Genomic DNA, 26088 nt, shown 5'->3' on the forward strand with positions numbered 1-26088 from the left:
AAGCCACATCTGTGCACATTGTAAAATAACTTTGGTTGGCTCATTTTGTCAACTGAATAATTATTTCTATGAAAACTGAAACGCCATGCATTAAGATTACAGTATACATAATTACTTAAACATTCAGGAAAAAAATACAAAAGCCACATCTGTGCACATTGTAAAATAACTTCGGTTGGCTCATTTTGGCTGGTAACATTCCGGTGAAAACCCTCAGACGTTCACCAGCTGGCCGTATCTTTACTATATCTATGGTATTTACAAGCGAGGCCATCAAAAATGCGGGTAGTTGTTTGGTCCGTGGTTGACCCAGCTAAGTGACAGTCTATATCCTCTGTCCAATACAGGGTCAAGCTTAGTGTATACATAATTAAGATGCCTTGCTTTATAGTTAGCTTGTCAGCCAGAATAATGGTAGATTCAAACCGTACTGGCACAACACAGAATTTACAAGTGAAATAAGCCATTTTATATTTGCATACATGTAACTTTACAGAAACCAGATCCTGTGAGCTCAACAAGGTTAGATGATTACATTTCTCAGCAGATTTATTATGGAAAATTTGAATAACCTGTTTATTTATTTATTTGATTCTTGTTTGACTTCACAGTAAAGAATTTGTCACACACACAATAATGGTCAGTATTATGGGTGGAGGAAATTACAGTCACCAGGGAAAAACCATCAACATTTGGCAAGCCACTAACGAACTTTCCCACGTGTGACATACAGATACAATGGCTTACACAAAAAAGGTAGATATCAAAACATATATATGCATGTTGGCTTTTGTCAGTATCCCTTTTGTCAGGCTTTTGTCAGTATCCCTGCTGGACAGAACCTGCATTGTCAGTTAAATAAGGCAAAGTGTATGCTTCTGATGTGCTCAAATTAGATTTGTCTGTTAGCTGATGTCGCATTTACACACATCCTGTAATTATGTTTTCCATGAAAAATACAAATAGTGGATTATGTAAGGAAACAATTGAATCATAAGAATAAAAGATTGAATACTCCTTTTTTTTTCAGGTTTGCTAATTTTATCGCAATATACATCACAAATAGTACAAACACTATTCCACATTTTGTCAGAAATCACTCCCAAAAAGGCTAGTGTGTTGACAAACCAAACAATTGGCAGTGAATTGGGTTATTGGGTCATTGACTTTTATGATCGCAAATATTTCGTAAGTGACACTGGCTTATACTTATTAAGTAACATTGGCTTATACTCTGTAAGTAACACTGGCTTATACTCTGTAAGTGACACTGGCTTATAATTTGTAAATGAAACTAACTTATACTTATTAAGTAACACTGGCTTATACTCTATAAGTGACACTGGCTTATATTTTGTAAATGAAACTAACTTATACCTATCAAGTAATACTGGCTTATACTCTGTAAGTGACAATGGATTATATTTTGTAAGTTACACTGGATTATATTTTGTAAATGAAACTAACTTATGCTTATTAAGTAACACTGGCTAATACTCTGTAAGTGACACTGGCTTATATTTTGTAAATGAAACTAACTTATACCTATCAAGTAACACTGGCTTATACTCTGTAAGTGACAATGGATTATATTTTGTAAGTTACACTGGATTATATTTTGTAAATGAAATTAACCTATACTTATTAAGTAACACTGGCTAATACTCTGTAAGTGACACTGGATTATATTTTGTAAGTTACACTGGATTATATTTTGTAAATGAAACTCACTTATACCTATCAAGTAACACTGGCTTATACTCTGTAAGTGACACTGGATTATATTTTGTAAGTTACACTGGATTATATTTTGTAAATGAAACTAACTTATACTTATTAAGTAACACTGGCTAATACTCTGTAAGTGACACTGGCTTATATTTTGTAAATGAAACTAACTTATGCCTATCAAGTAACACTGGCTAATACTCTGTAAGTGACACTGGATTATATTTTGTAAGTTACACTGGATTATATTTTGTAAATGAAACTAACTTGTACTTACTAAGTAACACTGGCTTATATTCTGTAAGTGACACTGGCTTATATTTTGTAAATGAAACTAACTTATACCTATCACGTAACACTGGCTTATACTCTGTAAGTGACAATGGATTATATTTTGTAAGTTACACTGGATTATATTTTGCTACACTGGTTTATGTTTTGTATGTGGCACTAGCTTGTTGTTTTATTGGTGGAGCTTACTGTCATTTTGCATGTGGCTGACGTACATTTTGTATGTATCACAGTCTTGCATTTATATACGATTGACTCATAACATAACGAGATATATGGATAACAACTTCTGTTTATTTGGAACCGACGTTTCAGTATAGATACTAATACCGTTATCAAGTATAATGAACAACCATAGCAACTCTACTTATATATAAGCACATAAAGTGATTAGTGTCAACACACAACACGAAGGATTAAGGGATTACAGTAAACAAAAAGGGCAAAGGTAGTTGTGAGCTAAAGATCAGTGGGTGCCTCGATCTGTCACTTCTGAGATCAGTTCACAGTAGGTGGTGGAGATTAGTAGGCCACGGTCACGGTTGATCTGTGGATTTAATCTTTGAATGTGAATAGCTTCCATTAGCTTCCTTGTTGTCGTATTGGTGATGTTCGTCTCCATTATTATGCTTGAAAACGGTATTAGTATCTAGACCGAAATGTTGCTTCCAGATACACAAAACTTGTTACCCATATATCTCGTTATGTTATCCAACTCAACTTCTAAATGCCTCTCAAAGATGACTAACTTATGTTTTGTAAGTGGTATTGTTTCATATCTCCATGTCTTCACTAATCCAGAATTCATACAGCTTTCTTAAATTTCCAAACTGAAAATTGGTTAAAGATCCATTTTTTCAAAGAACAACTGTAGCTTTGGAACAAGAGAATTTTTGTATTAACTATATCTACATGCATGTCTTCTGTTTATGTATACATATAAGTATTTAAACACATCAATTGTCAGATGTTGTCCGCTTGTGAACCATTCTAGAATGCCCGGATCTTTGTGCGGGTTATACATTTGAGGTGCGTCAAGGCAAGACTTGGAAACAAAGCCTGTGCTGACCCATGAACAATACCTACACATGTATGACCGTCCACACCTCCCACCCTAACGCATTCCCGCCTGGCAATAATCCATAGAATAAACCCTCTATAAAGCAACAATTGGTTACCATGGCAACAGAAACAAGTCACTATTGAATCCAGGACAACGGCAATGCTGAATTAGCCCACTGATAATTGGAAAACGATCGCGGTCATTATCTGCGTGTAAGGACATTTTGAGCACATTTTCTGGAAAGAGGGCAATATAACGGGCAAGTGACAGGTTCAGCTATGTCCATGTAAACTGCACGGCTGGCTCGTACAGAATGAGGTTAACACCAAGGTATCAAGTGATGACTTATATATCAGTGCTGTAGTATGAGGAATTCTTATACAAACCCGATCCTGAGACAGGAATGAACAGGATGGTCTTTTCTCGTGAACAGGGGGGATAGCCTCATGAACAGGATAGCCTCATGAACAGAATGGGCCTCATGAACAGGATGGTCTTGTCTCCTAAACAGGATAGGCTCATGAACAGAATGGGCCTCATGAACAGGATGGGCCACATGAACAGAATGGGCTCATGAACAGGATAGCCTCATGAACAGAATGGGCCTCATGAACAGGATGGGCCTCATGAACAGAATGGGCCTCATGAACAGGATGGGCCTCATGAACAGAATGGGCTCATGAACAGGATTGGCCACATGAACAGAATGGGCTCATGAACAGGATAGCCTCATGAACAGAATGGGCCTCATGAACAGGATGGTCTTGTCTCCTAAACAGGATAGGCTCATGAACAGGATGGGCCTCATGAACAGGATGGGCCACATGAACTGGATGTCTAATTCCACTTAACACAGGGCTATGAGATGCATATTTGTTGTATGGAATTAGATTGCCACATTGGTATATGAACATCAGGGAAAGTAACCCTTAAAAGTCTAAACCAAATGGCAGGCTGTGGAGCTTGAACCACTGGCCCAAACACCTGAATAAGTAAAAATACGAGTCTTGCTCAATTATCTTCCCTTTGTAGAATTCCAGCATAATGCCACGGGTAGCATTTCAGTAGTTAACATCTCATAAACCAACCCTTTAATGTTAGCAAAAAACAGTAACTGCAGGTGATGGGATTTGAACTCTCAAACCCACATATATTGTGAATGTATGAGTACAAGAACTTTGACCATTTACTGTCAAAAGCAATACAAACTGAATGCCATGAGATTTGAACCCTGACCCCTAGAACTCACTTACCTCATGAACATGCGAGTAGAAGGAGACTGTCATGTCGAGGACCCCGCGCCTGCACTCCAGACTCGTCAGGAAGTTGTGCATGCGCTCTTCCAGTTCCTGGGCCTCGCGGTAAATCTCCTCTGGGTTGCATTCTCCCGTCTGAGCAAGTTCGTCAGCAGCCGCCAAGAGCTTGTCTGCGTTCGTGATTGTGTTCTGAAAGCACAAGGTTAAAATATCCTTAACACCAAATTTGAGTCAGTGTAAGCACTTGAAAATTCACGAACCAGTTTCGGCAAAAGAGAAAAAAAGAAACTTCTAAAGCGTCAACATGTGTAATAATGATCAAATAAGAGCTCAAATCACACATATAAATGAGTGATATCAACCTTTCAATGTATTGAGAGGTCCACACAAACTAACAAGTTAGCACAAAATACGTTCACTACCCATAAAAACATCACCTCGATTGCTATTGGTCGAAATTATGATGTCCCAAGTTGTTTTGAGATTTTAAATGTTTTTTATGTATTCTAATATATTCTAAAGACTTTTTCTTAGAACAAAAAATAGCCTATAACTTTAAACTATGAGAACTAGAAATCTGACACCTGTACCAAACTGTAGCCCATGAAATGCTCTTTCTGGTACGTGAAGTGGATAATGAAGTCTACTGCCTTAAACTTTCAGTTTGATCGAACACATAAGCTCTTTTGACTGGCTGGTTTCTAATGCACTGTCCATGATTTCTAACAGAGGTTGGACGTGTGCTTATATATACCTCTTTGACAGCACATGAAGATAATAACTACAATTATACAGTTCCAAACTGCTAAGAAAATGATTTCTGTTTTTATCTTAAGCCAGACAAAAATAGCCATGATCATAAAATAACTGCCTCACTTTCAACATGGATCCTATGAAACCATCATCAAAGGCGTTTACACCTGAGCACTTTGCTAATTACAGGTACGTGTAAATTTAATCAACGCCTAGCTGAGCCGAGCAGTGCACAACTTCGCTAAGGGATCCACCTGTACAATGCATTATTTTGGTACTGCTTTGAAAGGCCGTCGCTTTAACACCACTGGTCAATTTATGGCTATCATTAATGACTTTATCACTCAGGTAAGATACATGGTTAATTCGTTTAGAATCAGGTGTGGTCAATAATTTATTGATCACAAATGACCGGCAATGACCAAGGCATATATATATGTGTGAAATGATCTGGTGTACAACACAAATATAGGCACCAGCTCTCTCTTCACAGCAATGTTGATTTTATATGTTTTACATTTAATAGGGAATAAAATATTTCACATACTTCTTCAGACATCTTAATTACCACCAATGAACCAACACAAATGTACATGTACATATGATCAAACATGAATATGACTCATTATGGATATATGATCAAACATGAATATGACTCATTATGGAGATATGACCCAACATGGATATACAATGAAACATGAATATGACTCATCATGGATATATGACCCAACATGGATTTGACTTATCATGGACATACGATCAAACATGGATATACCATCAAACTTGAATATGACTCAACACGGATATATGATCAAACACGAATATGACTCATCATGGATATACGATCAAACACGAATACGACTCATCATGGATATGTGATCCAATATGTGTATGACTCATCATGGATATACCATCAAACATGAACATGACTCAACATGGATATATGATCAAACACGAATATGACTCATCATGGATATGTTATCCAATATGTATATGACTCGTCACAGATATACGATCCAACAAGAACATGTATTCCATCTTCATTTAAATGTCACTCCAATAGAAAATTTTCCTCACATTTTTTGTCCTACTAGCTGCTGTTAGTTTTTTAGTATTTGTATGTGTGCTGTTGTTTTTTTAACAAATCTACACTAACTGCCATTTCACAATTACTCAGCTAGCCATTTAACTTTACTTCATTTTTTGAATTACATGTAAATTTAAACTTAGCACAGTTTGGAAAATAAATGGGCTACAAACTAATTGAATAATAAAACAAACTGTTTGGTCATTTCACAGATCATTAACCCAAAATACACACAATAAAATTAAGAGGAACAAACAATATTCCAGCCTAATAATAAATCACTTCCTCACTCGCAGCCGTGTTTTCACAAACATGCAACCCACTATTAATAGAAACAAGCCATTGTTTCGCTTGACACGATAAAATATTTGCTTTGAATTAAGCCGGTGCTTCAGGAGAGCAAATACGTTCGGGATTCAAATCAGCTGAAATGCCAGTTTTCCACTTGAATCCAAGTGAAGCTATCAAAGCCATCTATCAGCGATGGATTAGCCGTTAGATCTCGCCCTCTCATCGTGGGCTGAATCACAAAGACCAAGCCAGCAAACATACATGTAAGCCTTGATCACACAAACCCAGATGCTGGATGAAGAATACCTTCAAATTTCTGCCATTTTTCCCCCACTAAGCACCAACCAGGACTTGTTCACACATCTTATTTGATTCATAACACAAGTATTGGAACAGTTAAAACTTGCATTAGCATAATTCCTGTCTGACGAGAATTTGAAAAAATATGCGGTATTTTTCTATGAACATTTATACCAATTTCACTCCACCATCAATTAAAACATTCTAGTATCACGAACTTGGAAAAACTCTCTCCTTATTTAACTTATGAACCATTATAGTAATACAAGACAAACTGAAACCAGCATAAATTTGCAACAGCTGCCAGTAAACATCCCACAAGAAGTTCATGTCATCTTGCATGTAGGCCTGCCAAAACATGAATAATAAAAAGCTTTAAAAACACAGGGTGTTAAAAATTTGTCCAACAAACAGACAGTTACAGTCAGCTGCTTCGCTCAAGTAAAAAATTTATTTAAAAAAAAAAACAAAAAACATTTGAAACCAAACAATTAATCTTCATATTCTTTAGTGAGCAGCATACGCACATATCACACGCTTTCTTCGGATACTATAGCCACTAGCTGCCTATACTGGTGGTTGAAATTTGCTGTCAAATATGGCAGGTCACTAAAATAGTTCAAAAGACCTGTGAATCCATAATAAAGCCAAAACAAAAAAATAATATCCTTCTGAACGTGTTTTAAAAGCACAACCTGCCCATGGTCGTGGGTTTCCCTTGGCCAGGTTTTGTCCCACAATAATGCTGGCCATCATTGTATGAGTGAAATATTCTTGATTATGGCATAAAACACCAATCAGATAAATAAATAATATATACAAATCTACTAGAAAACACCAAACATATTGGTTGTGAAACCAAACTTATTCCAATAGGTTGTTATCCAAACAAATAACTCAGTCATGTTTTGATTTCTTACATAAATGTGTAGGTCAAATTCAGCATACCTGTATGTACAAGATATACAGCAAGATCTTAAATGTAAGATGACTTATACTCTGACATCGCTCTGTACAGTCAACCACAACAGTTTAAATTCTTCCTGCTTTCTACCTCGTTCCAGCAAAATCTCTCAGGAAAATGCAAGATGACAGTTCACCAAGTATTTAAAGCTTTGAGACTGAAAACAAATGCTCAAGTTTACTGCAATCTGTAGGCTTCTATTCATCTTCTGAAAAAAGCTAACCTATGTTCAGTCGAAACACTATCAGCACAAAAATCAAACTGCAAAAAAATTAACAAAAAATAAATAGAAAGCGAAAGGCTAACAAAACATTCTACACTTATTTAAATTCCAACTCATTAAATGTAGATGAATGTAAATAAGGTACTTCTGGATTTTCGAACAGCAAATTGGTGGAATTGAGGACTTGTGATAGAATCTCTAAAATGCCAATCAGAATTAACACTCATTTAAGTACTTGTATGTGTTTTTCCTCTTTTCTCTCAACAACGTAGATTTGCTCTAAATGCACGTTGTCCCATACAGTTGTACTAAGTGGCTTCAGTACATTTCACTCGTTGTACATGTATGTCAAACAGGGGAAATGTATTGCAACGAATATTTCAATATGCAGTTTTCGAGTTATGTCAATACGACAACAGAGTGACGTCCTATTGCAAAATGACGTCGCCACTTTACGGCATGGTAGGGCTAACTGCCTATCTTATAACATGGCAGTGATCGTGTTTAGATCAAAGTACCGGGATAACATCATTATTTTTGCAATACTGGGAACCCAAATCCATCCAAAAACATGATTCAGAAGATCAGTCTAATGCTTTTTAATTAGTGCTTTATATTCTATGTACGACCCCATGTTAAAATTACCAGATTGGCCCTACTGTGCCATAAAGCGACGACGTTATATAACAAAGGGACGTCACTCTGTTGTCGTAACGTCATATCTCGAAACCTGCATATTGTGATATATTTTTCATATTTTAAATTTCAAGACTATGCTCAAAATTCCAGTTTTCCCAGGTATTCATCTCTTCGAGATACCAATGTTTGTTCTTGATAAAAACAATGTTTTATATAGGTTTAGTTCCATGTTTTGTTTTTCAACTGCTTACTTTAATAAGGAAAAAAATCACTGATTAATGCAGTGTGGTATGTGTGCTCTAAAACTGCATGTGCCTGACATTCCATACTTTGTTCTCAGCAGAAATGATCTTATTTGTTAAATGAAGTCCACGATTCACCTATTTTTTATCATTCTGAATAAAGTCAAAGAAATACTTTGTAAAACTGGCCTCTGACGTCGGTCAACCAGTTTATTCTTCAGATCAAACTAACAAACTGCATCCCAACAAACTCTTAGTACCTGACCACACAGGAATCTGCCATGGTGCTACAACACAACAAACCCTGCACAAGAAACTGTGGTCAGCGCATGACAGCCACAGCTTACATCGTGCAAGGGTCAAACAAGGATTATATTAAATGGACACTGCAGCAAGGGTGTATCTGCTGCGTCTGCGCCTGCATCGTCAGCCCAGCGCAGCCCTATCAACATTGAGGCCATCCAGTCATTAAACCCGTAATCATATCTCTCTATGAACAAGGGACTGGATTTCCTGAATAGCCTTTCGCCAGCGACACCGCAATGACATATGCGGATGATATTGAATTTGGACGTGTTCTGATCTATTTGATACCCCCAGAGGCTTCACAAGGTCACGAATGTCAACAACAACGCACACAGCAAGCCATAACAGGTCATTAAAGAAAACCACAATTATAACACGGCACGAATGTCTTTTACACTAACTGAGGTTCGATAACAAATTATGAACTGTCCAGAGCCAAAAGTCAACATGATGTTTGCTGGTGCTTTAGGATTACTGTGGACAATACTAATCAAATGAAAATCTCCATATTACAGGAAAGCAGTTTATTTTCATTACCATTTAGTTATTGGATTTGCACGGTTCTGTGCTGTCAAAGCAGCTCCACATGTACTTTGTTATTTAAGGCAAAGAAAAAACTAGTCTGAAGTATAAGTCAGATGTAAGGCCATTAAACACTATCCAGGGAAAATAATTTGCCACAGTATTCTTAATATATATATATTTTTTTTGTTCAATTGAGTAAAACGCATGCAATAGAAACCTTGGCTTCCACAATGGCTTTTTCTGACCATACTATGGCCTTAGTACACTGTGGCCCTTTCTGACTACACAGTGGGCTTTTCTGACCACACTGTGGCCCTTTCTGACTACACTGTGGCCTTTTCTGACCACACTGTGGCCCTTTCTGACTACACTGTGGCCTTTTCTGACCACACTGTGGCCCTTTCTGACTACACAGTGGCCTTTTCTGACCACACTGTGGCCCTTTCTGACTACACAGTGGCCTTTTCTGACCACACTGTGGCCCTTTCTGACTACACTGTGGCCTTTTCTGACCACACTGTGGCCCTTTCTGACTACACAGTGGCCTTTTCTGACCACACAGTGGCCTTTTCTGACCACACTGTGACCAGCAACATCAAACAAAATGCTGCTTCTTAACATACACACGCTGCTATACTTCTGCATTCAAGGTATCTTTATAGAGCCATGCAAGAACACGCCTTAAAACAAACTATTTAAGGCAAAAGTTACACATGTGACATCAATGATACCTTCTTACCTACTTATCTTTATCAAACTTACAGACCACCTCAGAATTTTCAGGACAGTGTTAATGGTCCTTAATCTATTCAGTTCATTTAGTCTTTTCTTTGAGCTTGACTCTTCATGTTAGAGAACAACCGACAGAAATCATGTGAAACTGCCTCTGTGAAAGTTAAAGTTGCACAGTTTGCCGGATTCTAGGTAAGTTTCACTACCAAAAACTGTGAAATTTATATGCATCTGAAAATGCACTTCTGTCCATTATCAAAAAACATATGAGCAGTTCAGTAATGAAGAAACAGGATGTCTACAATATTACCACGTTTGTGTCCAGACAACTTTTGGTTGGTCAGCAGTTTTACATGTATATACAAACACAGAATCCTCTAAAACAGCAGCTTCTGCTAGACATCATACGTTACATTTTTTATTTGAGTGGAATTGTACGCCATACTCAAGAATATTTCACTTATTCACCGCTGGCCAGCATCATAGTGAGAAGAAATTGGGCAGAACCTAGGGGGCACATATATCCATGTACGACTAGAGAGAAAGCCAACATGAGCTGGACTTAAACTCTGTCCAACTGTATTTGCGAGAGGCTCCTGGGTCATTGTGCTGCGCTAGCATGCTAAGCACTAGGCCAAAGAGGACCTATTTAACTTTATTTATCTAAAGCTGGGGTAATTATGGTCGAAGCAAACCTTCCTGGTAGGGCGAAGATGATCCTGTAAACCCAGGGGGTTGGAATTTGTGATAGATACTGACAGAGGAATCTAATCAACCGAAGCTTGACCTAATTCCATACATCAATAAAGGCATGTCCAAAATGCGATTAACTTGCATGTGATTAACTCAATAAAAGACATAAATCCACAAGTTCTTAACTGATCTGTGTTCCCACAGGATGCCCTGTTCACATCTGGTTATAATTATCAATAATTTACACCCAGAAGCAGATGTATTTATATACATGTATATATATATCTTTGTAATGTAGAAGAAAACAATATTTTCATAATGTCTGTGCAAGACTCCATGTTAAAATGGGGAATTCATGAAACTTCGGCCAGCCTTTAACAAAGCAGAGCTATGAACTCTTATGATCTTTCCTTTATTACGTCACAAATTTCGGTGCATGTGTACTTTGTGGTGGTGTATGTTTTGAGCTACATGGTACTGTAGGCAAATCACTTGAACATTTAGACGTATACATGCAGGTATCAAATCTACCAATCATACGGTATACACAAACTTGACACATATCTAATCACAACAAGGAAACTTAACCTAGAATGTGTGCCTATATGAACTCTTCAACTCCAAAACGAAACACAAGCTTTCAATCTCATCCATAGCATACTGGGTGAGGTCAGTAATGGTGAGGGTTTTGGGGGTTGGGAAATCAGCTTACGGGTAAGTTCAGGGGTGTGTGCAGGGAGGCAGAAAACTGCACTAAATTTGGATACAGGTATAAGATGGACAGTGGGGTGGGCTAAGACCAGCATAAACTGTTTATAAGCCCGTTATCTGCGTGAGACTGCTGGTAGAAAGGCACATCTTCCTTTGCTTGTCACACTTGTAGAATCAAATTAAAGCTCAGATGCAAAGGTAATTAATGCCTAAGTGACCTGGTATTGATCAGAAACACGGATGTCCTGGCACACAGAAAAATATTACCGTATGATCCGTAAAAACTTGACACAAGCATAATGCATGGTTTATACCCTTGCACTGACATTTTCTGTAAGAGAGAAGGAACGAACCTTGACCTCAAGTGCATATCTGTGTAACACGAGCTCAATTCTTACGTCGCAGAACTTTCTGAGATTCACGTGTAACATTTACCTTATCATATGTTTAACATTTGTTATTGGATGGCAATGCTGCGGAATGACATTTAAGCTCCTGCAGTACTTTGTACATGCAAGCTAAAAATTAAATTATGGCTGTAAACCATACACAAGAATTTCTCTTGTACATGTAGGACAGCAGTCAGAACCCATTTTGACAAAGATGTTGTACATGTGTGATAGTCGCACACACATGTCAATGGTATAATAAATCTGTGACACACAAAATATTGTACGACAAATGTTACAATAAAGAAAATGTTGTATGCCGCCTTGTGAAACTGGGAGATGACATAGAAGTACAAATACATGTATCAGCATGTACACACTGTGTACAGACCGTGTACAGACCAATAATGGCCCTTACTGACATCATCCTCTCACTGTTTCAGTTGTAACAGAGGAGAAGAGCAGTGGTTTACTCTGGGCACTCATGTGTCAGGGCTCATACACTTCATACATCATAAACTTCAAGGGCTTTCAACGCCATTGCTCATTTTTCAAGGATATTAAGAGTCTAACCTTTCAAGTATTTTTAGGGCCTTAATTTTTGGGATTCTCAAAGGCTTTTAAACTGGGGCCTTATTTTCTCTTTTTTTTTTCAAGGGCTTTCAAGAATTTTAATGGCCTTATTTTTTTCTGAATTTTCAAGAGCGTTAAAGGATTTTCAGGCCCTTATTTTTTCTGATTTTCAGGAGATTTAAGAATTTCAGGCCCAGTAAAAATGCTGCAGTTTCCTCTGTCCATAAACCTGGCCACTGTCACATCAAAAAGTCTCAGTTTATCCTCACCCATCAATTCAATAAATAAAAAAAAATAAATGGTGTGCAATAATAAAGTTGTAATACTATTATCTCACCACATAACAATTGGATCTATGACAAATATCACTTCTGTAAGCCTGATTTAACAGCACATTATATGTATTTGTGTCGGTCACAACTGTGAATAGCGAATATCTGTGATTCACAAAATATGATTCACTAAACATCATTCCACCTCACATGTACATGTCCTACAAATATTTGGCCATTCAGTTTGTAAACACTGAAGTGTTAGTGATTTATGACTTCACCAATAACATTTGTTTAATTAAGAGCAGCACGAATCTGTTACAATGGCTCCAACAATAGCTCACCATTCAGGTCACAAACATTTCATATGGTATACATGTAGGACAATGAATACAAAATAATGCAGCATTTTTTATTTTTTCAATATGCCAGAACACTCTGCTGCAGATTGATTAGATTACTAACCCCTGACAAAGAGGTTGGGAGTTCAAATCCAACTTCTGCCACCTTTATTATTTATTTGAGTTGTGTTAAACACAAACTCTAAAATTATTCCCTTGAACAACCTGTGGTTGGTTTTATGAGCGGAGATGATAGCTTAAGACCCAGGTGAAATACCAAATCTACCACACCCCCAATACGACATCCACCACACCCCCAATACGACGTCCACCACACCCTCAATACCACGTCTAGCACACCCCCAATACCACTTCTGCCACACCCCCAATACCAGGTCTACCACACCCCCTATACCATGTCTACCACACCCCCAATGCCATGTCTACCACATCCCCAATACCAGGTCTACCACACCCCCAATACCATGTCTACCACACCCCCAATACCAGGTCTACCACACCCCCAATACCATGTCTACCACACCCCCAATACCAGGTCTGCCACACCCCCAATACCAGGTCTACCCCACCCCCAATACCACGTCCACCACATCCCCAATACCACACCCCCAACACCACGTCTACCACACCCCCAATACCACGTCTACCACACTCCCAATACCACGTCCACCACACCCCCAATACTAGGTCTACCACACCCCCAATACCACGTCCACCTCCACTCCTTCCCAATCTTCAACCTATGCCATACAAACCCACATTGCTTTATGTCATGCTTTGTTAGGACCACTAAAAGGCTTTATAGCATTGGAATTATCATTCAGATCAATAAATGCTTACAATACGAACAATAACTTGCCCAATAAAGATTTTCGGATGAAGAATTTTCATCGCTAGTCATCTATATCAACTGATACATGATATAGTAAAGTCAACTTAAACCTTAAAGTAAGTTAAAAATTCTAAATTTAAGAAACCAAGCACCAAGCTATTTAAACTGGTATTTCCATGTAAGCACTGAATTGCCAGAAAAAAGAAATCTTATCAGTTTTATATGATCCTGTATACAAAAATTCTTTCTTAGACAAAAACCAAAAAACAGTTTTGCAAGATAATGAAATTACTGAATAGCAACTCAAGAAGCTGGCCAGGTATAAAATATATTACCATGATCACTATCAAATCTACAGCAACTGACAATAAAATTTATCCAATGATTTATTAAATTACTTTTCATTATGTGCTGTATACAAAAGCCGATATTCTGACAGGCATTAAGAATGTCACAACAACAACTTACAGTTTACATCCACTGGCGTATAATCCATCAGACTGTGCGTATTAAGACGAGATATCCGCGGCGCGAGTTGGAGGCCTATAGACAGCCCTCAGTGATGTGACAACCCTAACCTTTGCCACAAAAAAAGAGTTCAGAGTTTCCTAAAGTAAACATGGAAGATGAGCCAGATAGAAGACCAACAAGCACAGAATTCCTGGTGGGTATCACACCCGCCAATATAGCTACAGTCACTGTGACATCCTAGTCCAACTGGAGCACTAACAAGCAGCAGAAAAAGGTTGAGTTGAAGTGAAAAAACAACAAAAAACTGTCAACACAGTCAGCTGAAATAGGGGGCAAAGGCTGCTGAAGGTTGTAAAGAAGTCAGGGGTAAATTGTGTGAACTACATGGCTGCTTATTCCGATATCCTCTCATAGATTTCCTACAGATTCTTAACGCAATGCCCCCTCCCCCAGCTCATGCAGTATCAATAATAACTGTGTGACTCCCCCGTCACAAATTCACGCTGGGACGGCCACCATGCAGTACGGTGTTGTTGGGCATCATAAAAATCGTTTGTCATTTACACACGCCCGAGCTATTGGGGACACCCCTGGGTTGATCAATGGAACGGTCTGGTAAGCCTGGTTGCTAAACTGAAATATCCACGAGAGTGTGTGTGCTGTAAAGGAAGGGAGGGGGAGAGGAGGGGGGACACTGTGAGAGATGGAGACACACAGCAGCCACGGTTTTTCACAAACGGGTACAATATTATTGCTTGGTGACATTCAGGTCAAGCCACCTACATGCATTTTCATAAACTATATATCCAAAATCAAAGCATTTTTGAAAAGAAAAAGAAAAAATGATGCAAATTCGATATCACCGATACATACAGATTTATGACTTCTACCAAATTAATTATTTATCCTGATTCTAAGACCTTTTCAACAGCCTCTGTGACTAATATTCTGGAACACTGGGGGTGTAAAGATATCATTTGCACAGTTTTTGTAAATAAGTCTGTCGGGGTGAACTTTTTTGAATTGAAAATACATTTACCCTAATTCTTCAATCTTTTCAACAGCCTCTGTGACTAATATTCTGGAACACTGGGGGTGTAAAGATATCATTTGCACAGTTTTTGTAAATAAGTCTGTCGGAGTGAACTTTTTTGAATTGAAAATACATTTACCCTAATTCTTCAATCTTTTCAACAGCCTCTGTGACTAATATTCTGGAACACTGGGGGGGTGTAAAGATATCATTTGCACAGTTTTTGTAAACAAGTCTGTCTGGGTGAACTTTTTTGAATTGAAAATACATTTACCCTAATTCTTCAATCTTTTCAACCGCCTCCGCAACCAATATTTTGAAACATTCTGAGAGAACTATGTTGTGTAAGGAAATAATTTGCTTAGTTTCATAAAGCTTGCATCTTTAGTAACGCCAACAAATCATTTTGAAGTCATTTTCATAGTAATCGTATGCATAAATTCCACTGAAAAAAGTGCTTTAAGGGTAAAAAAAGTTGAAGATTTGCAATAGTTTTCAGTTCTTTATTATATCAAAACACTGGACAAAGACAGAAACTAAAACTGCACGAGCACAGACACCATTGTGATCAAAACAATCAAACAATCGTCAGAAAAACAATCGTCAGTGGTGAAAATGCCAGACTAACAGGTCACACACAAGGTGCAAGTTCAATCCCACTCTTGCATTTTAGACAAGGCATTTCTAGATTCTCCTACAATCATTGTGCATGAAGGCTTTATAGTGTATGTCAGCCATCAGTAACACGTCAGGCCATTTGCACAGTCCTATACACCCTTCAGTTTACAGATCGCTTGTCTTTCACCAATATGGCACCAAGCCTGCTGTTAGACCATAAGTCTGTTTCCGTCACCCCTAAAACTGAGCGCCGTCAGTTAAACAAAACACCCCTGGGTACGGTATTGAATAACCATCAGACTGATGATTACAAATAAACCAAATCACAAATTTATTTCAAACACAATTTGGCCTGTAAAAAAAATGCTCTTCCAGAAGAACACAAAGGCCTTAAAATGATATACTTTTGATGCCAAGTTTTTCTGACAAGAAATTAATCAAACTTGCAAACTTAATGGTCCTATAAGGTGGATGACTTGATCTGAATCAAGCAAATTGTGTCACTGGGAAAGAGTCAAATTTTACATGAAATACAGTAATCTTTAGCGTGCTGCGTTCTCTACATCCTGATGTTTTTTGATACACGTACCGTAATGTTTGTACAGATCTGACGTTAGATTTAATCGCATGGCCGATTAAATCATGTTCAGATCTCACGGGTAGTACTACAGAGGCCTGTTTTAACCATCAATCCCTTGGGCGGTGCTATGGTGTCACTTAACAACTATTTAACTCCATTACCAAATGGTTTTCCAATTTCTCCCTTGGGCACATTTTTTTCACCTAATTTACAATGACTAGCCAGATCCTCCGAAAAAAAAAAACGAAGCAAACAGTTTTGTTTCAACACAGCTAAACTTAACTACTTTACCATATCCCTTTGCCTTAAAGAAAGTTTTATATAAACCAATACTAAAAGAACTTGAAACCGAAACTAATGTATAAATACTCTAAGTAAATCAAAATAAATTTATTTATTTATTTCGATTGGTCTTTTACACAGGAAGGTGACAAGCATTATGGTGAGAGGAAACTGGGAAGGGCCCAGGGAAAGTTCACAACCATCCACATGTTGCTGGCACATCAAAACAAAATAAATAAATACATGTTTATAAATAATAAACTTCATTAGCAAAATAGACCAAAATGAGATACCTACAATCCTTAAACATTTCCCTGCAATTTTTACTACCTGTTACGAAATACCTGAAATAAAATACCAAATATACAAATACACAAATAGGTTAATAAAGCCTTAAAGAAGCTCTGGATGCTACATGAGTATATATGCCATCCCTCACCACACCACCCCCACACACAGATACCCACTCCCTCCGCCAGAAATGGGCTCTTCGCGTGGTCATGGGAACACTGATGCTAAGGTTGTCATGCTCTGTGGAATATTGATGTCCTGTCCACACAAATAAATAATGACCCCAATAATTTTTTTTTCCCTGGCACAGACTGACACTTATTTACCATATAAATGCTATTAAACCATTATTACACTCGCCTCAGACGTTTTCCTCCTTTTTTCACTGGCTTAGGCTGAAGTTCATCACATCTGGGACTACAGATAGTCATTCTCAGAACATCTGTACATGGAATGGTCTGTCAGCAACCTGTGGATGGTCCTGGGTTTCTCTCAGGCTATGCAGTTTTTTCCTCCCATAATGATGGCCGTCATCATATAAGTGAAATATTCTTGAGCACGGCGTAAAACACCAATCAAGTAAAGTCATAAATCAAAACATTAATTTCAATGTCCTGCTTACATGCCAAAATCACACACACACAGCTTACTGTTCCATACAGAAAATGAATGAGCACTAATATTCCAAGAGGGATTCTAAGAATGTAAGCCCATGAGAGAGTTTAAACCACACCAACGGGTGTTTTTTTTTATCTTTTTTCCATTTCCCATTTTTTCGGTGGGGGGGTGGGGTGGGGGGGGGGGGGGGTGGGGGGGGGAGAATAGAGGTGGAGAGTGGAAGGGTAGCATAGTGCTGCGTCAAACATTTAGCATTCTTGGAAATCTTCAATGCTCTACACAGATTGCTGATTTGCATGGTTATATGCTTTTCTAAATCGCCATTTTCGGACTCTAATGCACTTTCACTTGGTGCATGCACGCCGCAAGAAACCCCAAAGTTCAAGTGCGAAGTGAGACTTTGAGTTGACAGAGAGAATGATACCAAACGCACAAAAGGCTTTTCCATCTCAATGGTGAGTCTTGGAGCTTCGGCGACAATGACGGTCCTTCGTCTCATGTTTGTCTTCCCAGACACAAACACTCGCAAAGATCGATAACATCCCGACAGATGAGTGGGTTTTATGATGCATCTGACAACGCTTTCACACGATGAGACATAAAAATAACAGTTTGAGCTACGAACAATAACTCGGCAGCAGGAGGCACATTTATATAACAATAACAGATCAGTGTTTCTGCCAGCAATCTGTTGCTGCTCAGATCAGAAAGTGAGAGAGGCTGAACGGCTCAACAAAATCAAGTTTTAAAAAAAAATTGGGAAGATAATTCATAAAGAACTGACCAAAAAAACCTGAGTAGACACTAGTGATAGATGTCATACATAGAGGTGATTGCCACTAACATAAATAAGTCTATTAGTATCAATATGCAAACCCAGTTAAAAAGAGACCTGCTTCTGTTTTAACTTCTCCACAATCCAAATAATTCTGACATCTTTAAGACCACTGACAAATGTTAGAATGTACTGATCATCTAAAGCAAACACTTTTTTAAACCAAAATAATTAGCCTTTATCTAAGGCTAAATTAGTATCAACTATAAACCAAACTCATATCCAAATCTTGTAATTGGACCACAAATATTTATTTATTCATTTATTTGATTGCTGTTCTATGCTGTACCTGAGAGTATTTCACTTATACAACGGCAGCCAACGTTGTGGTGGGAGGAAGCCCAGGACAATCTGCAGGTTGCTGGCAGACCTTCCCACGTACCTGAACCATCACATACAAGAAATCACTGCCTCTCACAATTATCTATTTGAATGTTGTTAATGTCATCTTCAATTTTTTTTTTTTTTTTTTTACCGATACGACTGCGATGAGTTTTATGGGTGAAAGAAATTTGAATATTCAGGCTAAACCAAAACCCTTTTGGGTAAATTCCTGATATTTTTCTACCAAAAAACTGAATACAGGTATGTACACCTTATCAGTGGAAAGCAAGTAGTCTTCAAAGGATGGTGATCAGTCTTAACGGTGACGGAAACCCGAGTACTGAGGATAAACCACAAATCTTTGGCAAATTACTGACAAACTTTCCTACAGGAGACTCTCACGTATGTACACTGTGATACTGGTGAAATACAAGTGCTCATCAAAGAATGTTAGAAAGTGCCAAAGGCCACTAAATCTTTGATAAATCACTGATATGAACAGGCATACAGGTAGACACACTATACTGGTGGGATACAAGTGGTCTTCAGCAAATGTTAGAATGTACTAACAGCACGGTTCCACAAATTACTATCACCAAGGCAAAACGAAAGGAAAAATCTACAAATTCCCAGTCTAAAGCTGGGTTTGAACTCGCACCTTGTGTGTCCTAATGACTGAAAGTTAAGCCCCTTAACCACTGGTCCATGGGCCGCTCACTTGCCTGTTGGTGTCCCAGATGGTATCTCATGACTCGCACTCAGATGCCCACTGAACTGGACCATCGCAATTACACTAAATGATCATCCCAGAGATTTTCTCTGCCTCTTGGCATCAAATTAAAGATGGCCGAGATGCCGTTAATTTACGGTTTTTCTCAAGTGATAGGAAGGAATTTGAGCCATCCTTCCTTGAATCAATATCTCCATGCTTGAAACATATGTTGGAAATTAGCAGTAAAAATATGCATGCTTAAGAGACGTGACGGCAGAAAATTGGCGCTGTCATATTCTTGATAGTAAAGAAATGGCCTAAGCAGAAGCTCTGACCACTCATGCAGGCACAAGTATCGGGGCTGTCATAAATCAACTTGACCTTCACAGAATCTGAAGATCATTAATCTACAAACAGTGTTATTCAACACCTTTGTGGACATAAAATAGCAACTGATAAGATGCATGTTTTCACCAAACATTTTGCGCATAAAATGTACAAATGCATTTCAAATGTAACGCTACTGATATAACATACTTCACGTAACTGTAAAACGCCCTGTTTTATTTATTTATTTGATAGGTGATTTACACTGTACTCAAGAATATTTCAGTCATACGACAGTGGCCAGCATTATGGTGGGTGGAAACCAAGCAGAACCCGGGGGAAACCCACGACCATCTGTAGGTTGCTAACAGACCTTCCCACGTACGGCCGCAGAGGAAGCCAGCATGACGCCGTGTTTGAAAGTTACTTTAGAAAATGTGTTATCTATAAAAAAAAAGTGAAGGCAATACACAAACATGCAAAAATTTGATCCTGTGAACTTTCAACCACGATTTTAACTTCATTTTCTTCCCTTTCCCATCAAACAGGTCTTCACATTTTCTACTTAGCGGTGAAGAGGTTGATGAAGAGCCTCAACAGGATCCATATCAGACCATTTTGGTTCCTCACTTTTTGTTGTTGTTTTAAAATCCATTTCCAATTATTTTTTTAACGCTTCAAGTTAAATTCTGCTTTTACGCAGAGTTACAAATGCGAACTCAAACATTATCAGCCTTCAAAATCTCAAAGCCTTAAATTAGATTCTTCATGATGGGTTGTCCGCTCTGATTTTCTCACCCAAACACCACAGTGTGTACACACACGATAAAAAAGTACATGTCCATGTGTAAAGCTTCTGTGACCCTTAAACCAAGGTCCAGGGGCAGGTCGAGGCATCATTAAACTTGTGCTCAGTTGGTGGACGCCTTGGATAGATTTTCCACCCAGTTTCAGTGGTTGGAACTTTTTAGACCTAGGCCTACACCTACATTACATGTATGTATACCGTAATTTTTTGCATGTTTGTTAGGTGTTTATTCAAATTCTAAAGGCATTATATTCCGTGTTGAATGATAAAATTGTACTTTTTGTGAAGCACTGAAACTAGCCAATTAACACCAAATTAAAACTGTGCATAAATTGCACTCAAAGTTGCTCTTTCATGTGTAAAAAGGTTGAGGTGATAGGGTACGTGTGCACATATACAGAAAGATTATAACTGATCCATGGCCAATACATTGATAAAAACTTCTTGGCAGGTTGTAAATCAAGAAAAATCCATAATGGCAGAAACATATAGAGCGTTAGATTCAACGGGCAAGCTGTATTTACATCTGAAACCAGCTATTCACAGGCAACAACTTGTGACTTTTATTTGAAATTGTTCAGCATAAGATGTTACTCTTCACTGGGCCTACTTTTTCATTGTTACAGGCTCTCACTCTCAACAAAGGCAGTAAAGTAATCCTTGCACACAACAATAAGATGTAGCCTTTTTCCTTGGTAACCATAATTTTTCCGTGGGAACCATATTTTATGGGTTACACTTTTCTTGAAGATTGCTTTTTTCCATTTTCTTACAGCCTCATACTCTTACCCAAAGTCAGATATCTTTCTTAAATTTCACAGAAACTGGAGATCTTGACTTTTGTTTAGGAGCCTGATATATTCTCATTACATACCAAATACTATCACTTTCCTGGAGGCCTGACATCTTCACTTTTCTGGAAGCCTGATATTCTCACTACAAATCAAATATTCTCACTTTCCTGGAGGCCTGACATCTTCCCTTTTCTGGAAGCCTGATATTCTCACTACAAATCAAATATTCTCACTTTTCTGGAAGCCTGATATTCTCACTACAAATCAAATATTCTCACTTTCCTGGAGGCCTGACATCTTCCCTTTTCTGGAAGCCTGATATTCTCACTACAAATCAAATATTCTCACTTTTCTGGAAGCCTGATATTCTCACTACAAATCAAATATTCTCACTTTCCTGGAGGCCTGACATCTTCACTTTTCTGGAAGCCTGATATTCTCACTACAAATCAAATATTCTCACTTTCTTGGAAGCCTGACATCTTCATTTTTCTGGGAGCCTGATATTCTCACTACACAACAGGACATTCTCACTTTCCAGAAGCTTGACATCTTCACTTTTCTGGAAGCCTGATATTCTCACTACATAACAGACATTCTCACTTTCTTGGAATCTTGATATCACCAGTTTTCTAGAAGCCAGATATTTTCACTACATAACAGACATTCTCACTTTCTTGGAATCTTGATATCACCAGTTTTCTAGAAGCCAGATATTTTCACTACATAACAGACATTCTCACTTTCCAGAATCTTGATATCATCAGTTTTCTAGAAGCCAGATATTTTCACTACACATCAAATATTATCACTTTCCTGGAAGCCTGATATCTTAACTGTTCTGGTAACCAGATATTCTCACTACATACAAGATATTCTTACTATTTTGGGAGACAGTTTTGTCTTCACTGTAAGCAACCCTATAGCAAAGAAAAATTTTCATAAAAAAAAAAATTAAATAAACCACATCTCTAACCAAAAGTCGGCTAGTACAAAGGCAGAGCTGATCAATTGTCCTCACTCATTTGTCCTTGTCTCATAACAAAGAATTCAACCGTCACAAACTCTTGCCATCAATCTTAATTCTTCAAGCCCTCAGTACACGCCTCATAATGGACAATTTGTGTTGGCGTGAGTCATATGATATGCTTCAACATAGTCCTTCTTGTCTTGTGTCTGAGTTCATATAAGATATTTACAGACCACACTGTTCAAAGTTACTTTCTTTCCTGGAAACATTCCCTGCATGAACTAAAATTTTGCCCACAAACTTGCATTTTTAGAGGCAAATAAATGTCACAAAATATTATTTTGATGGTAAAACTTACAATTTTTCAGCAGAATATCACCCCACTTTCCAGGCAAACTGTACTCAAGAATATTTCACTTATACAACAGCGGCCAGCATTATGATAGGAGGAAACCGGGTATTGCCCGCGTGAAAACCCAGGACCATCTGCAGGTTGCTGCCAGACCTTCTCACAGAGAGGAAACCAGCAGGAGCTGGACTTGAACTCACAGCGACCGCATTGGTGAGAGTTTTCAGGGTCATTACGCCGCGCTAACCAACTGAGCCACCGAGGCCCCTCCAATATATTTGTTTACTTACTAATCTACTTGTTTACTTGACTGTTGTTCAATGGCACACTGAAGAACCTTATGAAATATAACCACATCCATTCCCACATTTATCACACAGCTATTATTTAGAGATAAACTTTGGGAAGGCTTGTTTGGAACAAATGTTACACAACAAGGTGTCTCATAATGCTGGAGGAAATGTATAAATTTCACTTTTTAGAAAATGCTACTCATTAACATTCATTTACAAAATGTCTTTGATGCTTCTAAGACTGCCTAACAGGTCAAAACCTGCATCTTTCACATTATACAAAGCTGCCATCTGGAAGAATCAAACCCTCATCATTATACTAATCAAAGCAGCATGTATTTATACAGGAAAAAGAAGTTGTCATCCATACATTTGTTATGTTATCCAACTCAACTTCTAAATGCCAATGAGAGAAGTCAGGAACCTAACAGTGAAATACGTTGTATCTTTACAATTTGACAATGTTTTTGATCAAGACAGTGTCTGATAACCACAGAGAACATCATATTTGACACTGATTGTCGTTAATATCTGGAGGCCATCTCCAATAAAATTAATGGCCGAAACCACGATTACTCCACAGAACTTAAAATTTCCCCTATACCTTTAATAATATTACTCATTTTGTTTACTCACATTACTCAAAAGTGTTTTGAGTTTAGTCTTGAAGGTAAGATGATATCTCACTGGGGTTCCAGAGCCAAAAGTAATATTTCCCAACCTTTATTTGCCATAAAAATGAACTTTTTTAAGGGAGCAGAGGATTTTTAGAGCACATACAGTACAGCAATTTTAAGGACAGATTATATCTTTGAAAGCTTTTAATCATTGGTTGATCTCATAAGTCAGGACACATAATCATCATTACATCATTAATCATTATAAGTACAATTACTAGATATTGCCAAAGGTTAATAAATAAGGTCTACTGTGAATCTGCAACGTTTTCAACCAATGAAGCACTTTTTTCCAGAGGAATTCATGATACATTTATTATGAAAATGACAATAAAAATGATTCTGTTGGATCACAAACATGCAAACTTGTGCAAATTATTTCCCCTACACTCCACAGGTCTCTCAAGATGTTTCAAAAGACTGGTTACAGAGGTGGTTGAAAAGGTTGAAGAAATGGGGTAAGCATAAACAGAACTTAGATTGCACCCTGTTCCACTAAATCTGCTAATAATGTTTTGAATCTGAACTGCCACTATCTTCACTATTCCTTAATATGTGCATTGTAATTAATTCTAATTTTACATTTTTGGTGTAAAATATAAACATGTTTGATTTTAGGGACTCATAGAGTGATGTTTCATCCAGGCAGGTATTTTCTTCTTCATTCTAAAATCAAAATTGAAGCTGTTTGAGTACAATCCATCATGATTACTGTTTGTTTTTTTGATTACTTTTTTGTTGTTGTTGTTTTTTTTTTGGTGTGTGTGTGTGTGTGTCTCATGACACACACAGGAATGTTCATGTCATCCAATGACTGGTCCACTGGTTAGAGAGTTCACTTCCAGTTCTGGATCAAATTATATATATCAACTGTATTAAAGACTTTAAACATGGTTCTTCGCCAGGCTCTTAGCTCTGAGATTTTAAACAAGGAAAATGGACTGGTTGGACTGGTATCAATATAATGCGACGGGGTGAGGTGTCATGTCTGGTGTCTTTGGCATGATAATTCAGTGGCGGCAGCACTTTGGTAGCATGTACTTGCAGCATGAAAACTTGTTAAGTACAACGTAAAACTCCAAGCATATGGTTTGATCCCAGGTCTCCCAGATTCAAGGCAGACAGTCAATAAATGCATGACAACATTATTGGTTCATTAAAATATGATTGCTTTTTTCAAACGTGTAGCCTGCAATAAAGAATAAAGCAACTTTACTGAAATATTCAGTTATTTTGAAAGTAGATTATTATTTTTTAGCACATTTATGGTATTAGTCATAACTTGAGTAGGGACCACTTGGGAGAAGAGCAATTAGGGTTGGATCAGCGGCCTTTAATATGCACTCCAATAAAAGAGAGGCTAAAAATGTGCAAATCTCACTGATTAATTGAGTGACATCATATTTAACTAGAAAACATCAGTGTAGTGACAAAAATATGGCTGTCATGCAGAGATTCATGTCAACTTGTGGTCAGAAGAGTATAAAGTGGCAGGAAATTGCTATTTTCATATGCTTTATTGTTGACTGGTTGTTATTTGCTTCACTGCAGATTTTTGTCCTGGAGTTTGAGATTATGCAGTTTTCTTTTTTTCTTAAAAAAAAAAAAAAATACATGCACAGCTATTATATATTATTTTCTGTGGTTCAAAAACTTTTTGGGATCTTTTTCTTGACCTTTTCCCTACTAATTTCAAAGCTGTACATATCACAAGATGGCATGATATGCTTCAACACTTATTAATATTTCCGTCTTTACACTTTTGGAAATCCAATTCATTTATATTAATTTTCGTATAAAACATTGGTAATAAATGTAACCAAAAGAGAAGATTGACATTTTATCCGGTTGCCTCGCTGACTGAACAAACACCG

At 37.7% G+C, this 26088-nt stretch overlaps 1 protein-coding gene across 1 annotated transcript in view; it reads right to left on the bottom strand.

Moving 5' to 3' along the window:
• LOC135464350 (kalirin-like) overlaps positions 1 to 26088 on the bottom strand; it is a 249660-nt gene that overhangs the window by 181067 nt on the left and 42505 nt on the right. The window contains 1 exon segment of the mRNA XM_064741776.1: positions 4336 to 4527. Coding sequence (XP_064597846.1) covers positions 4336 to 4527 — 192 coding nt within the window.

The sequence above is a fragment of the Liolophura sinensis genome, chromosome 4 (genome assembly GCF_032854445.1).
Source record: "Liolophura sinensis isolate JHLJ2023 chromosome 4, CUHK_Ljap_v2, whole genome shotgun sequence".
Taxonomy (NCBI): Eukaryota; Metazoa; Mollusca; class Polyplacophora; order Chitonida; family Chitonidae; genus Liolophura; species Liolophura sinensis.